Source organism: Emydura macquarii, unplaced genomic scaffold (genome assembly GCF_026122565.2).
Source record: "Emydura macquarii macquarii isolate MOO-44397 ecotype Brisbane River unplaced genomic scaffold, CSIRO-AGI_Emac_v2 contig_2422, whole genome shotgun sequence".
NCBI classification, from domain to species: Eukaryota; Metazoa; Chordata; order Testudines; family Chelidae; genus Emydura; species Emydura macquarii.
In genome coordinates this window covers 14,158,254-14,177,879 of record NW_027132559.1, presented here as the reverse complement: position 1 = coordinate 14,177,879, position 19,626 = coordinate 14,158,254, and the positions used below count along the sequence as shown (strand labels likewise).

Here is a 19,626-nt window from a genome sequence, read left to right as displayed (position 1 = left end):
TCTCTTCTGAGGGAGTTGAAAACTGAAAGGTAGCGGCATTGCTGATGATATCAGGAAGGGGTTCTCTGCATTGGACCTGATATGAAGACAGTATAGAGACAGTTGTGGAAGAAGCAGACAAACATTGTATGGAAGGAGGAAAGGGGAAGGGAACAACATGGAACAAAATAAGGATAGAGTTAGGCAGTTATATAGAAGACAGTGACAAGAAACTTGACTTTGATGCAGTGGGAGCTAGTGTAGGGATTCAAAGACAGGGTGACATCGATTTTAAAAAAAAATCAGCCAAGGAAAATGGCCCTTAAAGTGGGTGAGTTTCATAATGTCTGGAGGGGATTGATGTTGGTGTGGGGGTGAGTTACATTGATAAATATGGGAAATGGATGAGGAACAGAACTCATGACCATAGTGAGGAATTAAAAACCATTCAATACTAAACCCGATGGCTGAGAAGTCTAAAATGTAGGATTTGTTGTCAGTACAAAACTTAAGATGTTTGTCTTACATTGAGGTAGATTTTCAAAGAGATAAATGGGTTTTTAGTTACATGACATCTGTTTTCTTAAAAACTCACCAATTTTACCTTACATAAGTAAAAAGGGTTACTTTTGTATCTGCAGTATTCCCTTTTATTTCCTCTTGTATACTACACAGAATACCTTGAATTCAGCAAATATCGATGTAAAGTGATTTAAACCATTATCTAAGGCAACTGGCAGGTTTTTGAGTGACCATCTTTTGATGGGAAATTAACTCAAAAATCTCCTATCTGAACACTTCTGTTCACATTAAACTGTTCTTTAGGAAAAGCCCACATATGTGGTTTTAATTGGACTGTACAGCTGTAAATTGGGTTATCATTTGTTGTTGTTGTTGAGTATTGCTATTTTGATTAAAACAGTGTCCACACATTCTCAGGAAATCATTTCCAAGGTGATTTTCATTTTTCAAATCGGCAGGACTCTCCTCATATGGAGCTTTTGCACTCTTGTTTCAGTTAGTTAGTAAAATAACATGTTCTGGTATTGCAAGGCTATTTGTGATTTAAATAAACTGTGTCTTGGGTCCTAGTATTCAAGCCCATCACAGAAGCAAACAAACTAACATTTCATGATGTACATGTTGAAACAACTGGCAAATTCCTTGTCTTTCAAGGATATCTGTAGAGCGGATTCATTGTCATTTCTAAAAGTTGCTGAAAACATATAATTAGTGATGAATATCATGAAACAAATATTCTTACAGCTTTCTCAGAACGAATTGGGAATAAACAGCTTGCAGCGATTCTAAGAGGAGGCCATTTGGGATGACACAATATTTTGAGTGTTACAGCTTTCTCTTAGTTAAAATGTGACTCTCTTTAAAACATTAGCATGTTCAATATACAGCACTTAATTATCTAGTAATCAGTTTAATTTTATTTATCAGGCAATTTTTGTCTCTGTGGGTGCCAATGCAAGTTGTTTCGGTACCATAGATACTCCAGTAGGGGAATGGATTAGCACTATTATTTCAAATGAAGCTTAGTTAAGGCAGATGAACATTTCCACCCCCCTCATTGTTTAGTGTTGTGATATGTATTTTATTTTCTTCTTTTAAGGGACTTCTGGAATCCACTCAGAAATCAAAACAGTTTGATTTTTCAGAATTAAGTAGTAGTGACTAGGAATGGGAGAATTAGTTGTATAAAATGAATAAGCCACTCCAAAATAATAGGCTCCAGACTCCAGAACAGAACTCTACAGTTGTGGTTCATGTCCTATTTACTTTTGTGTTAAACGTGAAATCTGATCTGCTACATATCTCTATGTATTTTAACATATGCATGTTATAACCCTGTAGTCCTAGAAGAAGGGCCAGAATTACTTTTAAATAATAATCTTTAGTTTGTCTAGCCCATGTTTCTGTTTAACTGGAAATAAAAGTTACAGTTAAATATCTGTGGTATGGTCTGTGTAAATGCCGATGTTAAGTTCTTCCTTCTCACTCACTGTGAAAGGCAGAAAGATCACCTGTTGTGACCCAGAATCGAAGGCTTTCTCTTCTGATTCTCCAGTTTAATTCATCCATTGCCCAGAGCAACATGCAAAAAGGAGGCCTCGGCATCTCTCAACCACAGAACATTAAAAAAAAAAAAAAAAAGTTGGGCAAGGCAACGCCTCCTCAGCTGTGCCTGCTGAAGTAACACTTAGGTTTTTTTCTGTAGAGCTTACACAGATGCCTGTTCAGTACAGGGAACATGGTCTCTCAGGGAAAAGAAAAATCCACATAAACATCCATTAGCAGTAGGACCTGATCCACTAAAATAATTACTATGTGCTGGACTGGAGAAAAGAGAACAATGAACAAGCTTTGCAGCAAAGCATTCCTTATACCCCTTCACATGGCCCTATTGGCTGGAAGTACAGGCACCTCCTGATTACAGAGCACCACATTTGTTAAGGTATTTCGGTACTTAACTCCCACTGATTTCAGTGAGAGTTAGATGCTTATATACCTTTACAAATCTGCCCCTGAGAGCTTAGAGCGGGGCTTTCATAGAAAACTGTCTTGAGAGAGTTGGTGAAAGAGTCAGCGTTCCCGTTCTTTCTACTCCTTCACCTTCTAACTCCCTCTTCTAGTTTGGGAGAGTACATAGAGAACAGAAAATATTGGATGGTGATGGGTTGTCATCCTGAGCGTCAGGAGGAGGAAACAGCATCCAGGCAGTCTCGACCAAACCACAGAATGTGAGTTAGCTGGTAAATAGGAATATGTTTCCTCTTTCCTTTGACAAACAGTGGGCTAAAGATAAAACACAGTGTGTTTTGTAAACCTCTTCATAGATCCCAAACCACCAACACCACATTCATCCTTCCTTAATGCTAAATTTGGAGCAGCCCTCTGCCTGGTACCAACAGGGAAAACAAAGTTATGGAAAAATTAATAGAAGATGTTGAAATATTGTTTGTGGCTTCAAAAGTAAATAGTCCAGAGTTTAAGCACATATCTTTCAAAGATACAACTGTATCTGTCATGATGAATGTTTTAAGACAGTTTTATAAATATGTTTGAACAGTTTAATCTGATATTTTCTCTGCAGATGATTCAGACCATCAAGACTTTGATTGAAAATGCAGATAGTGTATATGAGAAGATAGTACAGTGTCAGAAAGCAGGTAAGTGCAGACTCTATTTAAAAAAAAAATTAAAATACAGTAAGGCATTTCTCCTATGATTTCATTTTTTACAAAACCATGGATTGGATTAATTTATTCAATTAATGCACAAAACAAAATTATTCAAACTTATGCACGTGCAAAAACAGCAAAAATGGACTTTTTTAATAATGGTTGAATCGTGGACATTCACGTCTGACATTCCAACTTAATTTTGGAAATCATTTTTTAAAATCTTTTTAAATGTTAAATTTTATAATTGAGCAGTAGCCTGCTGACATGTTCTATTTTTAATGAAGCAAAGATAAAGTGTAGAAAATACACATTCATATATTTGTGAATGAGACAAACTGCTATTCCTATACATGTGCAGGGCCATGCTGTTTAAATGTATGCTAGAGGTATTGTTCAGCAATCTGATGGAGGGGCAGGATATAATGTGCACACTGTGGATCTAAACAGATGCTACTTTCAAGAAAATACATTATGTATTTTAATGCCAAAGTTGTTAAAAACATTGAAGTGTTTTCTTAATTGTTCATTAGACTGTGGAAAATATAAAATATGCATCATAGAGTTTTGTGTTGAGGATATCTGAGAGATTAGTAAAGTGTATTATTTACAATAATACCCATATCAGTGATCCATGTCTCATAATTTTCAATTTGCAATTTTACTCAAATGTCATATCGTTCATTTGGGTTCAAGGAAACACAGGAAGGTCAATTGCCACAAAGTGCCATAAATTAGTTTACTTGAGATAAGAACCCAGGCTCTCTTGGCTCCTGGTCCTTAGATCACCTAGCATCCTGCGTCCTCCTGAACCTAGAATATGTTGACTGAGTAGAGCATTTAAGTGAATAGTATCCGCTAGAAGATTAAAGTTTAATGAAGTTTTAAATTATATATCACTTAAACTGCAGGTTATATATTCTCATTGCATTGTTTCCATCTTTTATTTGACTTCCAAGTAGACAAATTGCTCCAATGTGCTCTGTATTTTTCTGTTGTTGGAATTATGCCATGGTTGGTCCTTGACAGTTTGAAATTATTACATTTGTATTGGTAATAGAAAGAGGGTTTATGTTCTGCATAAGACCGCATGGCCAGAAGCCTTACATTCCAATCCTAAATCTGACAATTACTTCCTCAGTGACCTTGGGCAGTTTCCCCATCTCTAAACTGAGAATAATAATACTTACCTTACAGCAATGTTAATGTTTTTAACAGTCATGCCATCTTGGAAGACTGAGGTACATACATATGGGCATATATGTATAGGGTATTTCTGTGGAAATTGTTGTCCTGTTGCACTAATGTGATGAATGTGCATTGACAGAAGAGTTAGAAGTACTGAATAAAGAAAAACACCCTTGATATTTGTATCATGTACTTTACTGTATTAGTGTGACAATTCATGTAAATATAGCAAAGGGCTAGTCTGAAAAGTTGATTTGGTAGTGTCCAGTGTAAATAACGCTGAGATGTTTGATATGAAGAACTGCCAGAGAAAACTTAGGCATGGTCTACCTGGTGCGTGGTAAGCAAGGGTGTGAATTTACAGCACACTAGCTTGCCATATACTAACTAGCTGTGTGGACCCTCCTACTACTCATTAACATTTTTGTAGTGCATAATGTGGAATTCGTAGAATGTAGTAGCAGGTCCACGCAGCCAGTTAGCACATAACTATGGTTGCCACGCACTAACTCACAAGGTAGACAAGGCCTTTCTATGCTGAAACAGAATGTATGTCTACACTGCATGCTTCTTTCAGTACATTCCCTCTGCAGCACAGGTATAGCAGTGTAGCCAATGAGGATTGGCTTGGGCAAGTTAAGATAACCGTGAAGGGTATGGATATGTATGTGAGTACTTACCTTACATTCTGTCCACTTGCCCAAGTTGTGCCTCCCCATCTACACTGCTAAAAATAAAAAAGGATTCAGCAGCAGACTGCTGGGGCAGCCCTTACCCACTGCCTCTCCTCCTCCTCCTCCCCTCCCCCCCTCCCCCCCCCCCCGCTGGAGTCTTTCCCTGCTGGGGCATCTCTTCCTATGGAGGGGAAAGGTTTCCACAGCGGGTCACTACACTGCTTTATCAGGGAAAGACTCCAGCAGGCTGGGGGGAGGCAGTGGGGAAGGGCTCCCCCAGCTGTCTGCTGCTGAAGCCTTACCCCACCACAGAGAAATACTCCAGGTGGGGGGAAAAGGTCCTCTGTGGGGAAAGGCTCTGGCAGGGGACAGGCCACGCCCCTGCCAGAGTCTTTCCTCACTGCAGGAAAAGACTGGTAGTTCGAAAAGGCTGTGGCAGGTTCCTGCTGCTGGAGCCCTCCCCTTCTGCTGAAAAGGCTCTGTTGGGCGGGCAGAGGAGGAAGACTCCAGCAATGGGAAGCTGCTGAGGTGTTTCTCAACTGCCTGTGTTCTGCAAGAGCCTTTCACGTGTAGCTACACACCACAGTGTGGACACAGCCTGCTTTTCGCTGTGGCTTGTACCTGCACATATACTGCACCACCGCCAGTGGTGTGTAGTATAGATGTAGCCAGAGAAAATAAAATGAAGATCCTGAAGAAAATCTTTTCAAAGTCAGTACCTTAAAAATTAGTTAAAAAGGTGAAAAAAACCAGACACATTAATGGGAAAGGTGAACATTAAGGAGAATAATGCTTTGCATCAGCACTGTTTTTTAAAAAATACCCTCCCAAAGAGAGAGAGGGCTATACTTTGTGCCTTAAAGGCACAACCTTGCATTCTTCTTAGTATAGAGGGCAGCTCTGCAGTAGGAAATATAGGAGGAATTCACACTGACATAAGTCTTCCTGAGAGCTCTGTAGGAGCACAGCTGCAGTAACAGCTCTACTACCCTTTGGAGAGGTACAGTGTATACACTCTTCTGGACCTAAATACCTCTGCTGATCAGTGCAAGAGACAAGGCAGGGTCAGAATCATTGCCCCACCTTCACCTCACACCTTCTGAAGAATTCAGTGCCGCTGACAGGACTAGCATAGAGTTTACTCTCAGACACGGCATAGTTGGCCATTGTGCAAAAGCGCAGGCCTGGGGAAAGCTCCTTGTTTCATCTTCTCTCCCCACCATATTGCATATTCTTTCAGGATCAATCAAAATTTGTTCCAGAGTAAATTGCTGGGAAATTGGGAAGAAGGAGAAGAAGGTTAGACATATAGACAGCTTTACCAGTGGCGATGATGCCTTGAAAATAAGCTTTGTTGAGAAGTTTGGTGGATTGCTTAATAAACATGAAGTAAAGAAAATGAAAACTCTTCAGGCCTTCCTGGATCAGCTGGTGCCAAACCCCAATGGATAAGCAGATCTTTGGGTGTAGAACACAAACTATGTGTTCTCTATTTCAAGAACAATATAGTTGACCAATCAACACCAGAATTCATCAGTAGAAGGAATAATTTACTCCAATCTGTACAAACAAACAAAAAATTGAATTTCTTCTGCCTTGCACATATCTTAACTTCACCTTGGCATTATGTACAAGCAGGAGATCTACCTGCAGGTATATTCTTTTCCTTTGATACTATCTGCTAGTGTGCCTTTTATGCTTAATTAATCTTACTAAAATGAATTCTGGTCCCTGGCCAGATATGCTGCTCTGGCACCATATAAGGGCCATAAAGGTGCTGCAACTAGCTGGTGGAGAATTCTCTATGCTGCTTCCCTTTTAGTCCCTGGCACAGAGGGTGTGACCAGGGCTGGGAGGGGCAATCTCTGTAGAGCTGAGAACTATGGAGTTTGAGGGCTGCAGAGGAGGGAGTCAAAAGATTCAATCTAATTTATGCTAGCACTGAACCAGCTGGCCCAGGATCTGGGCAATGTAAGCCACCCATGAGTTAAAGCACAGACTCTGTCCCACTGATTTTTTGAGGAAACTGTCATAGGTATCAGAATACCTCACTTGCTTTAGAATGGCTGTGTAATCAATGGAATTCATATTACCTGCAGTTTAAGCATCTGTTACAGAAGCCTATAAATAAAATCTTCCCATTCCACAGGTAGTATCACATTTCTACGCAGCCTTTCCAACCTATCCAAGTACTTAGGGTCGACAGCCTTCATCTATTGTGTTTTATTTTTGCAGTTAGCATAAGAAAAGTTAGTCCAACAAAGAACTGCAAATTATAAAACCAGTTCTTTTCTATTGAAGTCAGTGGCCACATTCCTATTGACTGCACTGGAAGACAAGATCAAGCTCTCTATGAAAAAACCCCTCTAAATGATCAAAAGGACATAAGCAATTTTTTTTTCTCCTCACAAAAGGTGATAGTTTTTCTTGCTATAGAGCTTTAATCATTCAAAGTCAAATGTAACAATAGTAGTCTCTGAATTCAGCAAGAGAAAGATTATTTTTAGGTTCAGTGTATAATCCATTCATTATACAAACTTTGCTGTTGCTTCCATTGTAGCATCTATGGTTAAGCTGTATTTTTCATTATCCATTTTGCTAGCAGAACTTTTTAAGAACAGTAACATGGAAATCCTAAACAGTGTTACCACAATAGGTATCACTTATTTGGGGAAAACAGTGCAATTGCACAATCCAAAACAATGACGACATTCACTAAAAGTGTTACATACTTTTATATTGACGCTCCTGCACAGGTTCTCAAATTATGCTCTGTGGACCAGTGGTGGATCACAGAAAGGTGGCTGATCACTAGATGCAGCTCACTGGCTTGTTTCCAGCTGCAGGACTCCATTAACAGTTGCTAAAAATACATTAGATACTGTCCTAATATTACTCTTCTATTTAATTAATAGTTAGAGTTGCTAGAGGTAAGTTATGCAAATACAAATGGGGATCAGTCTATATAACAGGTGTTCCATGAGATGATCTATATATTATATGGTCCACATTATGAAAAATATGAGAAACCCTGAATTACTGTAGTGGCAGGTTTGGGTATCAATAGAAAAGAGTTTGCATGTGTGCACGTGCCCAGATAAAATATAGTCCTGACTCTAAATTACAGGGATTTACAAAGGAATTTGGTGTTTGGTTGTTTGGGGGATTTTTTAATTGTAAAAAAGAGATAGGAATAGATGAAGGAAGTTTCTTTTTAGTCAAAGCTTCTCTAATATCAGGTTCCTCAGGTAATTTCTCCTGTAGAAATAAGTGCACAATAAGAGCAGGAGGAGATAACAAACCCATTGATTCAGTGTCTTGGTCATAATACATTGTTACTTCATTCATTGTATTAATAAAATGAGCTTTGTAATAGAAATACTGACAGGCTGTTACTGCAAGTGTAATTGTGTTGCTGTAATGTAAGATTGTTAATGCTGTGCATTTCAAAAACATAAAACTACGGTAGTCAATCTTTGCCATTATTTATGTATGTAGTGTTATTTCCCAACGGAATTGTCATTTGCTGTGAATTTACAGGACTCTGTTGGTAAATAAAAATAGATGCCATGCATAGTCCATGTCTGATTGTTTTAAAATTCATGTTAATTATGCCCAAACTTGTTTTCTGACTTTAATATTAACTGAGCCAAGAGTTCTCCTTCGAGTGACTGCTCATGTCCATTCCAATATAGGTGAGTGCACACCACCGTGCACGGGTTCCCGGAACTTTTTTCCCCTTAGCAGACCCCGTAAGGTCGGCTCTGGTGCCCCCTGGAATCCCGTGCACATGCCGCTGTATATGAGGCACTGCCAACCCTATGGCCCCTCAGTTCCTTCTTTCTGCCCATGACGGTTACTGGAACAACACTTGCTCTTCGCAAGTACCATTCCCCTTTGTTGAACTGTGTTATTACCTTAGATAGTTAAGTATGGTTAAGTAGTGTTAGTTTAGAGAGAAATAGATTAGAAGCCCCGAGGGGCTTAGGGTGGCTGGGCCATGCCCGGGTCACCTGGCTTTAAGCCGTGTGCCTCCTGTGGGAAGGCTTTCCTGCTCAGCAACCCCCACGACCGCTGCCTTAGGTGTTTGGGGGAAGAGCATAGAACGGAGAAGTGCAAAATCTGCAGGGCTTTCAAATCCAGCACTCAAAAGGACAGAGATATCAGGTTGAAAGCCCCGCTTATGGAGGCAGCACTCCAACCGGCCTCTGAGCCAACCAGCTCCACCTTGGCACCGAGCGTATCCTCGGTGCAGAATGCACCTCTGGCACCGACTTTGACCTGGCGCCGAGGAACGTCTCTGATGCAGAAGAAAAAGAAGAAATAGTGCACAGTGTGCGGACACTCCCCTGCGCCGCTGGAAAGGGCAAGGTCGAGTGGGGAGATGCACCAGTCGCAGCCTGTTGAGTCCTCTCCGGTGCCTGCATCTCCGGGCAGAGAGCCTACCCCGACTCAAAGGAGTGGGGTGTGCTGCCAGTGCCATTGACACCAGAGGCGTTCCAGGCGGCAAGAGCCTTGATGGCCTTGCCCACACCTCTTCTTCTTCTCTCTCTCTCTCACACACTCACACACACACAACCCCCCGCAGAGGGAGAGAGGGCCGGTGTCCCGGAGCAAGACCACAATAGGTCCCCCCAAAGGGCGGTGGAGACCCCCCGGCTGGGGTGGAAGAGTCTCCCGCCGACGACCATTGGGGGTAGAGCGAGAAAGCTCCCCTAGCAGCGGCTCCAAGGTTCCCTCATCGAGCAGTTCTTCCGCTCGACACTGAGGCTGGTCCCTGACAACGTAGGTGGTGCGCAGAAGGCAGCACCGTTCAACGTCCGCCATGCAATGAAGGGACAGCTCCAGCCCCTGGCACCGAAGAGGTTGCGCACAAAGAGACAGTGTAGCACCCGCTCGCTGTCACGGAGCCCGGCATTGCAGAGCTCGCGGCGCAGAAGCAGGTCGCCCTCAAAGAGCCGGTCACCAGAGTCATATCTGGTTCCGAGAAGCTCCGACGGCAGTGCTCCTGTTCCCCGAGCAAGCAGCACTGAAAGTTGTCGGTGCCGAGATGCTGGTCGTCGGCATCGAGCTCTTCGGAGCGCGCATCGACTCGCTGGCACCAGTCGAGGAGACGAAGGCGATCCTCGGCAGCGTCCTCGGCGGTGTCGAGAGGGTGGTCTCCGGCACCAAGCAGCAACACTGACTGGAAAGGGGCTCAGCACCACTGCTCTAGTGGCTCGGAGTCCCAGAAAAGTCGGGATTTCCAGAGGGACAGCTGACGCCCTCATGACGCACCTCTGCCGGTACTGCAACCAGCCCCTGTCAGCAGGCGTTCAGTCTGTGCCCTCCCCACCGAAAAAAGGGTGTCAGGACTATTCCTCAGATGAGGAGTTGGACCCAGGGGAGGGACCCTTTACGGGACCCTGTAGTCATGGGGGGGACCAGCCGCAGGCTATGCCTTCGCAGTCCTCCTCCCCAGACAAGGCAGCCTCCAGGGACCATCTGGCGCCGCTGAGAGACTTCAGGGTGCACCAGGAGCTGCTCAAGAGGGTGGCCTCTAATCTAAATCTGGAGATTAAGGAACTGGAGGAGGAAGAAGATACCCTCTTTAATGTGCTGGGAGTGGCTGCCCCAGCAAGGGTGGCCCTTCCTGTACACGACAGAGTCCTTAAAATTGCCAAGGCAAACTCCTGCCTCGGTTGCCCCTATATCTAAGGGGACTGAGAAAAAGTATATGTTCCAACCGAAGGGTTTGAGTTCCTATTCACCCACCCAGCCCTGGGAATCCTGGTGGTGGATGCAGCCAACCAAAGGGACAGACAAGGCCATCAGGGGTCCACTCCCAAAAACAAGGACAACAAGAAACTGGACTTGTTTGGGAGGAAGGTATATTCAACGGCAGCCCTACAGTTTAGGATTGCCAACCACCAGGCCCTGCAGGTACAATTTCAATTTATGGGACTCCCTCAGGTGGTTCGCTGAGACCCTGCCCCAGGACCAGGCTCTGGACTTTGCCACGGTCCTGGATGAAGGGATCACAGTGGCTAGGGCGGCCCTGCGAACATCCAGCTATGCCGCAGACTCGGCAAGCAGGGCAATGGCCTCCACCATTGCCATGAGGCGCTGCTCGTGGCTGCAGTCTTCAGGGCTGTCGCAGGTGGTGCAGCAGTCCATCCAGGACCTCCCCTTTGACAGGATGGGCCCGTTTTCCCACCGCACAGACGCTAAGCTGCATGGCCTTAAAAACTCCAGGGCCACGCTCTGCTCCCTGGGCCTGTACATGCCCCAGGCTTCCAGGCGGCAGTCGCGGCCTCAAGTGCAGCAGCAACCGAGGCCTCCGCCTAGGCCCTTCCAGCCCCACAGGGGTAGGGACAGAAACAGAGGGTTTAGAAGGCATAATCAGCCCCCTAGCTCATCCTCTGCCTCCCAGCAAAGGCCCCCCAAGGGGTCGTGTAATCAAAAGGGCCAATTTTGATGGTGCACCCGAGGGTGGCACCCCTACCTTCTCCCTGGATCCGCCCCGCCCATTCCTGGACAGATTAAGGCCCTTCTACGCCAAATGGGCAAGCATCACATTGGACCGTTGGGTCCTCGGGATAGTCCTTCGGGGCTACGCCCTGCAATTTACATCACCCCACCCCAACAATCCCACCCCCCCGCCGTCCCTCTTCAGGGACCCCTCTCACGAGCAACTTCTCCTGCAGGAGGTGGTCACCCTCCTCAACCAGGGAGCAGTGGAAATGGTTCCCCAAGGCAAAAAGGGCAAGAGCTTCTATTCGAGGTACTTCCTCATCCCCAAGGCAAAGGGGGGTCTGAGACCCATATTAAACCTGCATCGCTTAAAGAAATACATCAAGCGACTCGGATTTCGCATGGTCTCCGTAGCCTCCATTATCCCTTCTCTGGATCCAGGAGACTGGTATGCTGCCCTCGACCTGAAGGACGCATACATCCATATGTCTATCCTCCTCAGCCACAGGCGTTTCATTTGTTTCACAGTGGCTGGATCCCCCTACCAGTTTACAGCCCTGCCCTTTGGTGTCTCGTTGGCCCCCAGGGTCTTCACCAAATGCATGGCGGTAGTGGCTGTCCACCTGAGATGCAGAGGTGTGTAGATCTTCCCTTACCTGGATGACTGGTTAATCAGGGGCAGGTCCAGGTCCCATGTGCAGGACAGTGTCACCCTTTCTTGCACTACGTGCAGCAGGCTGGGGCTGCTCATAAATGAGCAGAAGTCCACACTAACCCCAGTGCAGCGAGTAGAATTCATCGGGGCCACCTTGGACACTTCCCAAGCCAGAGCCTTCCTCCCTCAGCCACGGTTCGAGGCCCTGGCCTCAATCATTGCCCAGCTGCACCGGTGCCCCATGACAACAGCCAGGCACTGCCTCCAGCTGTTAGGCCACATGGCAGCCTGCATGTACGTAGTGAGGCTAGCTCACCTGAGGCTCAGGCTGTTTCAGGCGTGGTTGGCCTCGGCATACGTACCGAGCAGACACCCCTTGAACCAGGTGGTCACGGTTCCCCCACCAGTCCTAGCTTCCCTAAACTGGTGGCGGACTCCTGGGGCAGTGATGAGGGTTGTCCCTTTCAGAGACCTGGCCCCATCGGTCACCCTGATCTCTGATGCCTCAGACGTGGGATGGGGAGCCCACATCAGCACCAAACTGGGCACTCGGGCGCTGGATGGGAGAGGAAAGGCACCTGCACATCAATGTAAAAGACCTCAGAGCCATTTGACTAGCGTGCAAGGTGTTCCTCCGATTCCTGATGGGCAGGGTGGTGTGGGTGGTGCAGGTGCTGATGGACAGCACTGCAGCCATGTTTTATATAAACAGGCAGGGGGAGCGTGCTCCTCGGCCCTCTGCCAGGAGGCCATCTGCCTGTGGGACTTTGCAGTGAGGCATGACTTCCACTTGTCTGCATCTTGGGGGTGAGGAACGACGAGGCGGATTGCCTCAGCAGGTCATTTCTACCCCGCCACGACTGATCATTGCACCCGGAGGTCATGACTTGGATCTTCCACAAGTGGGGTGTTCCCCAACTGGACTTGTTTGCGTCGTCCTGGAACAAGAAGTGCCCGAGGTTTTGCTTGCTCCAGGTTCGTGAGCCAGGTTCAATATCCGACGGGTTCCTCATCGAATGGATGGGGACCCTCATGTACGCATTTCCACCCATTCCACTCCTTCCCAAAGTTCTCTTGAAAATCAAGAGGGACAGGGCGGATGTGATACTTATCACCCCGGCCTGGCCAAGACAGCATTGGTTCAGTATACTGATGGACCTGTCGATTGCCTCGCCTGTGAAGCTTCCAAGACGGCACAACCTTCTCTCCCAGGACCGCGGTCGCTTGCTACACTGCTAGACTCCTTGCACCTCACAGCCTGGAGGCTCTGTGGCTGACGGAGGGAGAAAGAGCCTGCTCGGTGCAGGTCCAACAAGTCCTGCTGGGCAGCAGAAAATCTTCAACACAGGTCATGTATCAGGCTAAGTAGAAGCAGTTTACCTGCTGGGCGGCATCCCGGGGTATTCCACTGAGCCGCTTTCCCATATGGTATCTGCTCCAGCTAAAGCTTCAGGGTCTGGCACTGGCCTCTCTGAGGTCCACCTGGTGGCCATTTCGGCCTTCCATCAGCTGCTAGAGGGGAGATCCCTGTTCTCCCACCCCGTGTCGGTCAGATTCCTCAAAGGGGTGGATAGGCTTTATCCACAGCTCCGTGACCCGTTGCCTCCCTGGGATCTCAACCTGATCCTCTCTAGACTCATGGGGCCCCCTTTGAGCCCATGGCTTCATACCCTCTGCTCATCCTCTCATGGAAGGTAGCCTTCCTGGTGGCCATTACCTTGGCTAGGAGGGTCTCCGAGATTAGAGCCTTGATCTCGGAGCCCCCGGTACTGTATTCTATAAGGATAAGGTGCAGTTGAGACCGCATCCAGCCTTCCTGCCCAAGGTGGTTTCCCAATTTCATTATAACCAAGATATATTTCTCCCTGTGTTTTTCTCCAAATCACCAAATGGTTTGGAGAAGGAGCGGAGATGGCATTCGCTGGACATAAGACGAGCCCTGGCCTACTACATCTAAATCGATGCAGCTCTTCGTCGCAGTGGCAGACCGGATGAAAGGCTCACCTGTCTCCAACCAGCGCATCTCCGTGTGGATCACATTCTGTATCAAATACTGCTATGAACAGGCAAATGTGCCGCTTCTGGGCGTCATCACAGCGCACTCAAGCGGGGCTCAAGCCTCCTCTGTGGCCTTCCTGGAGAGAGTGCCCCTGCAGGACATCTGCAAAGCCGCCACCTGGTTGTCGGTGCGCACCTTCACGTCCCACTACGCCATCGTTCAGCAGGTGAGAGAGGACGCAGGATTCGGCTGAGCCGTGCCGGTAACTCCTTCCCACCTCCAAGATATTGCTTTTTAATCACCTATATTGGAATGGACATGAGTAATCACTCGAAGTAGAAACAAGGTTACTTACCAGTAACTGATGTTCTTCGAGATGTGTTGCTCATGTCCATTCCACAACCCACCCTCCGTCCCTGCTGTCGGAGATGGCAGAAAAAAGGGACTGAGGAGCCGTAGGGTCGGCAGTGCCTCATATACCATGGCATGTGCGCGGGACTCCAGGGGGCATCAGAGCGAACCCTACGGGGTCTACGAAGGGGAAAAAAGTTCCAGGGACCTGTGCATGGTAGCGTGCACTCACCTGTATTGGAATGGACATGAACAAAACATCTTGAAGAACATCAGTTACTGGTAAGTAACCTTGTTTTTAATAGAAAACCTCCTGATTTACTCTTTTTTTTTTATTAAGTAAGTTGATGCTAAAATTCTTATGGTATCAGATGTGCACATAGTTAAAATCTTGGAATTTCAATCTTTCAAGATGTTTTAAAGATGCAGTGAAAACTTTGAGGGGAACCTTGCATGTCTCCAATTCATTTTTCATCTGGATGGGGCAATCTGGAAATCCAAAATGCAGCAATATTTTACTACAAGCAACAATTAACATGTGCCTCTGTGGGCAACTATTTCTTTAAGTGAAAAAAAAAGTGAAATAACTTCTATTAAAGATGAGTTGGTAGTAAATACACTAACTTTTGCCACCTAACTGACTAAATAATCTAAATACTTTAATTTAATAGGCACAAAGAAATGGTGTGCAAAGAGGATACACTATACCTTCAGACTAGATTGATCATTTTCTTTCTTTTTCTTCACTTCGCTTCTTTCTTCACTTAACAGAGACACCATTTCAGAAGATAAAGAATTTTTTATTAGCTATAACTGATGGTTTGGCAGGGAAAAGAAGTACCACTAGCATATTATCCTATAGAAAAGCCTTTTTAATAAGCAAGAAAGTAACTCTGGATTGAAGGGTTCAATCAGGGAATAGTCATGTATTTTATTTTTTAAAAATATAAATAAATTATTGCAAAAGCATATTCTTGTGTTTCCCTATGCAGGAAACCGATTCATTTCCCTTCAATGGGTGTTCCCAAACCTTTGCAAAGCAGGGACCACATCTTAAAACAGAGTGTGTGCTTTGTGTACTCCTCACTTTCAATTTATCATCTTATGAATCACTTCCCATTTCCTTGGTGATCCAACGGTATGCCTGTGATAACTACAGCAGTTGCTTAGGAGAGCATTTAATGCATTTTAGCTGTCTTTAGCAGCTTGAAACAAGGTTCTAGCATCATGTAACTAGATATTCACTGCTGACTTCACTTTTAGAGTAATTGTCCTACAGATCAATCTGTATCCAGCCATGCCCAATAACACAGGCAACTATTTCTTCATACATTTAATTGAGTCCAAGACTCTATTTTTGCTGAGGAATCCCAGTAACCTGAGGATAGTAACACTGACATTAAAATGGTTGATGAGCAGACACTCAACATAATTAATATTAATAACAATGAGGAAGGAACGTAAGCCAAAGTAGGGAAAGAACAGCTTAAAATTGTTTATATTAGTTAGCTGTATTCAAGTCGTCAGAGCCTAATGAAATTCATCTTAGGGTGCTTAAGGAACTAGCTGAATCTTGGGACCATTAGCAATTATATCTGAGAACTCATAGAGGATGGGTGAGATCCCAGAAGACTGGAGAAGGACAAACACTGTACCCATCTTTAAAAAGGGGAACAAAAAGGACCCAAGAAATTATAGACCAGTCAGCCTAACTTTGGAACAATTATTAAACAAACCATTTGTAAGCAGCTAGAGAATAATAGGATTATAAGGAATAGCTAGCATGGATTTGTCAAGAATGCCAAACCACCTTAGTTTCCTTTGACAGGGTTAATGGTCTGTTTGAATGGGAGGAAGCAGTAGGCATGATATATCTTGAGTTTAGTAATGTTTTGACAAAGTCCCACATGACATTCTTATAAGCAAACTAGTGAAATGTAGTCTTGATGAAATTACCATAAAGTGGATGCCCAACTAGTTGAAAGACCATACTCAAAGAGTAGTTATCAATGGTTTGCTATCAAATTGTGGGCATATATAGTGGATCCTGCAAGGATCAGTCTTGGGTACAAAACTATTCAGTATTTTTATTAATGACTTGAATAATGAAGTGGAGAGCATGTTTATAACATTTGTAGATGACACCAAGATGGGAGGGATTGCAAGCATTTAGAAAAACAGGATTAGAATTCAAAACAATCTTGACAAATTAGAGATTGGTCTGAAATCAACAAGAGGAAATTCAATAAAGAGCAAAATACTTCATATAGGAAGGAAAAATCAAAACACAACTGCAAAATGGGGAATGACTGGGTAGGTGGTAAGAAAGAGATCTGGAGATTATAATGGATCACAAATTGAATATAAGTCAATAGTGCAATGCAGTTGCAAAAAAGGCTAATATTCTAGGGTGTATTAACAGGAGTATCATATATAAGACATTGGAGGTAATTGTCCTGCTGTACTTGGCACTGCTGAGGCCTCAGCTGGAGTACTGTGCCTAGTTCTGGGTGCTACTCGTTAATGTCTGCACTGCACACTCCTTTCATCGAAGAGTAGAGTACATACACTACATGCTTCCCTACCAGGGGTATAAATAGCAGTGTAGACAGTGTGAGGCAATGCTTAGAGGCGAGTAGAGTAAGGACGTGCCTGAACCCTCGGGGGTATGTACCAGAATATGTACAGCTCTATTCACCCAAGCAGTGCCTCTTCTGTCTATGCTGCCATTTTTTAGCAGAATACTATCCCACTGCCTCCCCACTGATGGAGTCTTTACTTGCCACAGTAAAAGGCTCTAGCAATGAGGAAGGGCTCCTGCATCTCCCTGACGTGGGGGGAAACTCCAGCAGCGAGGAGCTGCCAGAGCTTTTCCCACCACAGTGAAAGACACTCTGGTAGGGGAAAGCAACAGGGAAAATCTTAGAGAGCTCCCAGATGTTAAGCCTTTCCTCACTGCCTCCCCACTGCTGAACCTTTCACCGACATATTGCTACACACCACAGTGTGGACACAGACTGTTTTACTGTGGCGTGTAGCTACACATACCTTATTTGCTGCTGCCAGTGGTGTGAAGCATAGTTATAACCAGAAAAATGTGGACAAACTAGAGAGAGTCCAGAGCATAGCAACAAAAACAATAAAAGGTTTAGAAAACCTGGCCTATGAAGAAAGGTTAAAAAAAACTGTGTATGTTTAATCTTGAGAAAAGAAGTCTGAGGGGGGACCTGATAACAGTTGCAAATATGTTAAAGGCTGTTATAAAGAGGATGGTGATTGGTTGTTCATCGTGTCCACTGAAGGGAGGACAAGAAGTAATGGACTTAATCTGCAGCAAGAAAGATCTAGATTAGATATTAAGAAAAACTTTCTAACTATAAGGCTAGTTAAGCTCTGGAATAGGCATCCAGGGGAAGCTGTAGAATACCCATCTTTGTAGGTTTTGAAGAACAGGTTGGACAAACACCTGTCAAGGATAGTCTAGGTTTATTTGGTTTACAGAGCAAGGGGCTGGACTTGGTCTCTTCCAGCCCCACATTTCTATGGGTACATCTACACTGACGGTGGCAAAGTCGCTGCCATCACATCAACCTATCTGAATCGACTGAGCGGTCAGTGAAGACCTGCTCAATCGATCCAGAAGTTGCCAGAAGTCGATGCAGTAAAACCACTCCCTCAAGTGGCGTAGCGCTGCGTTGGCGGGAACGCATTTCCCATCGGTGCAGCGCAGTAAAGACACCGCGTAGAAATTGACTGCCGCTGAATTTCCAGGTAAGTGTAGACTATGCCTATGCAACACACAAATGGCAGCATTACAGAGTTCATCCATGATGAGGAGCACAAAAACTGTAAACACTGCTTTTAGCTGAAAAATAAATCAGGATGTAACAAAAACAGTTTGGGGAAAACCTTTAGACCGCTGGCTATTCCCATATTGCTGAACACATCTTTTTACTAAAACATCTTTTCTAAACATTTTAGAGCAGTTTATTGCACTTTTCCAGTACCACTTATCTAAACTGGTTTCACACTCAGGATCCACCACAAAAGGTAAGTAGAATACAGGAAGAAGAATACTGCATATTTTGTGCTTTGATCAGATGAAACAATGTAATAGAGTAGTGGAGGAGAAAAGGAAATGGGAATTTTATTTGAATCATAATGGGGAGATGAGCCATTTGATTTATTACACATTGGGCATGTTATGTGCCCTTTTTTTAGATGCTGCAATGAGAACTACTACACCTTCATGTATTAGAGTTTTAAGAGATGATTCCTTACCCACTTTGGGTTTTAACCAGGGTCGATGCATTTCACATATATTTAGCTTCATCAACAGACACAATTGACTTTAGAGTTAAATCTTAGGGTTAGATTTTCTGGTCTACCATCCACCAACTTCAATTTGTTCTGGTTATGCAGTGCAAAGTGAATTTAAGGTGGCCAGGGATTGCCCCAAGTGAAATTCCCCTGTGTAGGGAGAATTTCAGGTGGCAAACTGGCATAGGCAGCTTTACTAATCCTACTCTCTGGAATAAGAAGAGAGAAGGATATATTGTAGTGATGAGTGGAGTAATGCTCATCTATGGTCAGTCCCCCAATAGCATAATGTCCTTGAGACCTTGCGCCAGTGGTGTTTATTAAAGCCAACCCTTTGCATCTCTAAAATATGCCAGGAGTGGAAGGATGAAAATGAGGGAGCTGCAGTTGGCTCCCAGTTAGCACCCCTTTTCCACTGCACCTAAACTCTTTGCAGATTGGGATAGACTGCCCAGCATCTCATAGGATCAAACTCTCTCTTTCACACCATGCAAATAACTACAAGGCACTGGTGAATTACACCTATGTAATGTGTGCTTCATGGGCTGGCTTTAGTTATAACCACCCACTGACAACATGCTGTACCATGGAATTGGTCAGTTCCTGGGGTAGAATGATCTATTTTTATGAGAACTAAATTAGATAACCAGTTGTATATGAAACAGGATTTAACAGCATTGCAACAGCTCATATTGTCTTAAAATAATCTGGCTGCATGTTTGCCAACAGTGGCTTGTAGATAAGGCCAAAAAGGAAGATCAATTGACTGGATTTTGGAAAAATAATTGTGTATGTATTCCTGCTTTATGGAGCTAA

At 44.5% G+C, this 19,626-nt stretch overlaps 1 protein-coding gene across 2 annotated transcripts in view; it reads left to right on the top strand.

Annotated features, from left to right (window-relative positions):
- The window catches only part of PLCL2 (phospholipase C like 2), a 195,728-nt gene that overhangs the window by 123,535 nt on the left and 52,567 nt on the right, over window positions 1-19,626 (top strand). For both annotated transcript variants that reach the window (XM_067561951.1, XM_067561952.1), the window contains exon 5: window positions 3,083-3,158. In XM_067561951.1, coding sequence (XP_067418052.1) covers window positions 3,083-3,158 — 76 coding nt within the window. The remainder of the gene's footprint in view (window positions 1-3,082; window positions 3,159-19,626) is intronic.